Source organism: Oratosquilla oratoria, chromosome 7 (assembly GCF_046742065.1).
Source record: "Oratosquilla oratoria isolate Oo_2021 chromosome 7, ASM4674206v1, whole genome shotgun sequence".
NCBI lineage: Eukaryota > Metazoa > Arthropoda > Malacostraca > Stomatopoda > Squillidae > Oratosquilla > Oratosquilla oratoria.
The window spans coordinates 49,796,533-49,801,532 of NC_134783.1; the positions used below are offsets into that span (position 1 = coordinate 49,796,533).

Below are 5,000 nucleotides of genomic sequence, written 5' to 3' on the forward strand. Positions count from 1 at the left end.
ATTACCTCTTTCAATTCTATCTACCTATTCTGGCTTCATCTACCTCTACACCACTCTACCTCTCCTACTTGTAATTACCTCTACTACTTCTGTTGCTGTATCTACCTCACACCTCTACCTCCATTTCTTCTACTTCTACTTTTCCCTCCTTTCCCTTTCCTTCTTCTCCTTCTCCTTCTTCTTCTTCTCCTTCTTCTTCTATCCCTCCTTCTTCTTCTCTTCCTCCTTCGCTCTCTCTCCTTCTTCTTTTCCTCTTCCTCCTCCTTCTTCTTCTATTCCTTCTCCTCCTTCTTCTCTTCCTCTTCCCCTTCTCCTTCTTTTCCTTCGTCTTCTTCTCCTCTTCCTCCTCCTTCTCCTCCTTTCTCATTTTTTTTCTTCAATTTTTTCCTCTTTTTCCTCTTTTTCTTCTCTTTCTTTGCTTCTCTTTTTTCATAATTTTCTCTTTTTTCACTCTTTCGCATCTCCCCTTCCTTTCCCCCTTTTTCGCAATTTTCGATTTTTCCTCCTTTTTCTTCCACTTCCCCTCTCCTCTTCCCCTTTTCCTATCTCCCCTCTTTCTAAATCCCCATCTTCATATTATTCTTCAATCAATGGTCTCTTCCCCTCTCTCCCTTGTTTATTTTTCATATTCCTCCTCCCCTCTCCCCTCATCTCCCCTCTTATTTAGTTGCCTCTCCCCTCTGTTCTTGTCCCTTCTCTACTCTCTTTTCCGGCCTCTGTTTGCTCTCTTTTAGCTCGCTCTCTTCGTCCGTCCACCTATTTTTTTTTTTTGTCACTTGTATTTATTTATTTATTTATTTTTTATTTTTTTTTTCTTGTTTTTCTTTCTTCCTTTTTTGTCTTCGTTTGTTAACCTTGTCTTCCCCTTGGTTGTCTTTATCTTCGCCCCTTTCCTCATTTTCCTCCTCTTCCTCCTCCTCCTCTTCCTCCATTCACTCCTCCTCCTTCACTTCCACCTCATTCTCGTCCTACACCTTCTTCCCCTCCTCCTTCCGTCCCTCTTCCTTCTACTCCTCTTCTCCTCCTCTGCCTCCTCATTCTCTCTCTATCCTTCCCCTCTCCTCCTCTTCCTCCTCCTCCTCCTCCCTCCCACACTCACCTATCACATTTCTCTCCTCAATTTAAAATCCTCCACTCCATCTCCTCCACATACTACCTCCACTCCCATCTCCCTCCCTCTCTTCCACTCACAGCCACCTTTCTGTCCTCTACCCACTCCCTCCACCCTCCATCTCTCTCTAATTCTTCTTCACTCCATTAATTACTCAGACCTCCTTACTCCATCCTCCACGTCCCCTCCATCTCACTCCACACCCTTTCGATTCTCTTCTCACTCCACATCCACTCCATGTAATCCTCCCTTCCTCCACCATACTCCATCATCATCCACCTACGCTCACTCATCACCCCTCCATCTTCCTCTCCCCCCTCCACACACGTCATGTTAACAGTCCACCTCCGTCCCCCGTTTTCTTTGATCTTAATTAATCGTTTTCTTATCCAAACAATATACGGGTATAATAGACACTCTCCTCCTCATCCTCATCCTACTCCTCCCTCTCCCCTCCCCTTCTCTTCCCCTCACCTCTTCCCTCTCCCTCTCCCTTCCCCTTCCCTACTACCCCCCTCCTCCAGCTCCTCCTTCTCCTCCTCCTCCCCTCCTCCTCCTCCTCCTCCTCCTACTTACCCCTACCCTACCCCTCCCTTTCCCCTCCCCTCTTCCCCTTTCCTAATATTCCCTCTCCCCTCTCTCTCTCTCCCCTCCTCCTCCTCCCCTCCTCCTCCTCCTCCTACTTACCCCTTTCCCTACCCCTCCCTCTCCCCTCCCCTCTTCCCCTTTCCTAATATTCCCCCTCCCCTCTCCCCCTCCCCTTCTCTACTACCCCTCCCCTCCTACTTACCCCCTCCCCTTTCCCTTCCCCCTCACTTTCCCTTTCCTTACCCCTTCCTCTCCCTCCCCACTTCCCTACCATTTCCCCTTCCCTTCCCTTCCCATCCCCTTCCCTTCCCTCCCTTTTCCCTTTCCCTCCCCTCCCCTTCCCTCCCCTTCCCTCCCTTTGCCCTCCCCTCCACTTCCCTCCCCTCCCCTTTCCTCTCTTCCCCTCCCCTTTCCTTCCCCTCCACTTCCCCTTCCCCTTTCCTTCCCCATGTTCTCCTCCCTCCTCTCCCTCCCCATCCTTTCCCCTCCCAGTTTCCAACCCCCTTCCCTTTCACCTCCCTCCCTCCCCCCCATTCCACTTCCCCCCCTCCCACCTTCGCCCCTTCTCCCCCTCCCCCGGCGTAAGTTGATAATCTTTGGTGATGTGAATGTGGTGCTTTAGACTTGATCCTTGCCCACGAGTACAAAATCTCTGGTTCGATCCCTAAGACCTCCCGGTGACTGCCACTTTCCCTGGCGGTTCCGGCCGTAGGTAAGAACAACCTCCTCATATTAGAACAAAAAAAAATAAGATAAAAATCCATAAAAGGAAAATGGTTGAAAGAAGGAAATTGAATCATTAAGGGTAAATGATGTCTGAGAGGGGACATAACTGGGAAAAGGAGAGAGAGAGAGAGAGAGAGAGAGAGAGAGAGAGAGAGAGAGAGAGAGAGAGAGAGAGAGAGAGAGAGAGAGAGAGAGAGAGAGAGAGAGAGAGGGAAAGTGCAAAAGTTGGTAATGAGATAATAAAGATGGCTGGCCGCCCGGGATGCGAAATCCATCTTCTTCCTCCTCTTCCTCCTCCTCCTAAAAAAAAAAAAAAAAAAAAAAAACAGAAAGAGAAGAGAGAGAAGAATGGGTAGTGAAGAGTAAAAATAACAAATAAATGATTAAAAGAATGAATAAAGAAATAGATAAATAAATCAGGCGATTTGCGCCAATGATAGCAGACAAATGCAGGATAAAAAAATGACGAGATTTTGACCTTATATTGTAAAAGAATATTGGTCAACTAGTCCAAATGCCGTGAAATAATGTTTTTTTTTTTTGCGCCAAAAGAAATGAAAAATAGCCACAAAAAAGGACAGAGGGAGATAAAGATGTGTTTGTGTTCTTATTCAGTCACGACAATTTACCTTCAACTTTGTCATTCAATCACGACAATTTTCCTTCAATCTTGTCATTTAGACACGACAATTTTCCTTCAATTTTGTCATTCAGACACGAAAAATTTCCTTCAACTTTATCATTCAGTCAAGACAATTTCCCTCAACTTTGTCATTCAGTCACAACAATTTTCTTTCAATTCTGTCACTGAGACACGACAAATTTCCTTCAATTCTGTCATTCAGACACGACAAATTTCCTTCAACTTTTGTCCTTCAGTCACAATAGTTTTTCTCTAACCTTGTTATTACCATATATCGAGTCTACATCCAACAAAGTACCTAGGAACTTGTAACCTCTCCTGTGTATGTCTATGTGTGAATCTGTGTATAAAAATGTAACGAAATCCAATTTACATTGATAATGACAGGTGGTAATGGACGCGGAACTGCCTAGAGTAGGCCTTATGGTCTCCTGCAGTCTTTTTCATTTATATTTTCTTAATAGGAAGCTCGCTGGCTGAGCGGGTTAGGGCGTCGTTACTTGCGGCGAAGGTCGAGGTGAGGGTGTTCGAATCCTGCCACCGGCGAAATTGAACCAAGGGCGTGGTTCACTAAATTCCACGCTACAAAGCCCTCTGTGAGGGGCACCGTCCTAGCCTCCCGATAGGGGGGTGAGTGTGTGACGTTAAACCATATAATTTTCCTCGACTAATTTCGTGTCGCCTTAACCCATTCAACTCATGTCAGCCGCTTGTGGTGTAGATACGAAAAACTGGATATGGTAGTCCTCGCGCCGGCCCGTACATCCGAATATCATCTGATGCGGTTTGACCGCGCGTGGACTGACGTCATATTTTTCTGGTGTTTGATCAAACATTTTGGTGTTTTATGATTTTTTATTTTTTTATTTGACCAAATGACAAGAATCTTGTCATCGGAGTTTAAAGGGTTAACCCACACACGGACTGACCTCGATGTCCTTCTTCTTCTTCGGCAGGGCGTCACCTGGGGAATGGCCTACGAACTGACGGGCGAAGCAGCACTCGCGTACCTCAACACGAGAGAAGTATCCCTCGGGGGGTACACCACCGCCGTCGTCCCCTTCTTCCCAAAAGAGTCCTTACATGGCGAAGGAGGAGGTGAAGGGGGAGGAGGAAGTGCTGGAGGAGGACCTCTGTCGCCCTTCCCCGTCCTTCTCTATATCGCCACCAAGTCGTCCAAGGACTGGGCCGGGCCGGCGCCTCTTCATGAGATCGCGACGCAGATTATGAAGTCGAAGGGACCCACAGGTGAGGAAGGAGGAGGAAGAGGAGGAGGAAGAGGAGAAGGAAGATGAGGAGGAAGGAGGAGGAGGAAGAGGAAGAGGAAGAGGAGGAGGAAGAGGAGGAGGACAAGGACGAGGAGGAGGAAGGGAAGAAGAGGAGGAGGTGGAGGACGAGGAGAACATGAGGCTGAGGAGGAAGAGGAGAACGAGTAGCAAGAGGAGGAGGAAGAAGAGGAGGAGGAGGAAGAGGAGGAGGAGGAGGAAGAGGAGGGGAGGAAGAGGATGATAAGGATTGTTTTTTGTTAGATAACTAGTTAGTTAGGAGAGACCCCAGGAAGGTCTGTCTTACAATCATTCCATACATTTAAATTTACTTTTTTTTTTTTTTTTTTTTACTCACACAAGGGCTTTAGATTTTCCTTTACTTTTTACTAAGTCAAATATAGCACTTGGTACTTTTTCACTTTGACGAATATATAAAAAGGAGTCCATTGTAAACATACATGTATGCATATAACACGTTCATCCTCACGAGACTGTTTTTTTTTTCTTGTTTTAACCTTCGTAAATTCTTAATTCCACCCTTTGCATGATCCTTGGAATGGTCCACCATATCTACCTATCTTTTTATTCTATCTAGATACCAAGGGCTTTTTCCCCCTTGCAGGGGAGGTAGCCATGACCTACCAATAAAAAAAAAAAAAAAATA

The 5,000-nt window shown here is 46.3% G+C and overlaps 1 protein-coding gene across 2 annotated transcripts in view; it reads left to right on the forward strand.

Moving 5' to 3' along the window:
* The window catches only part of LOC143027147 (putative glutathione-specific gamma-glutamylcyclotransferase 2), a 68,326-nt gene that overhangs the window by 61,584 nt on the left and 1,742 nt on the right, over positions 1–5,000 (forward strand). For both annotated transcript variants that reach the window (XM_076188212.1, XM_076188213.1), the window contains one exon: positions 4,025–4,316. In XM_076188212.1, the coding sequence (XP_076044327.1) occupies positions 4,025–4,316 (292 nt within the window). The remainder of the gene's footprint in view (positions 1–4,024; positions 4,317–5,000) is intronic.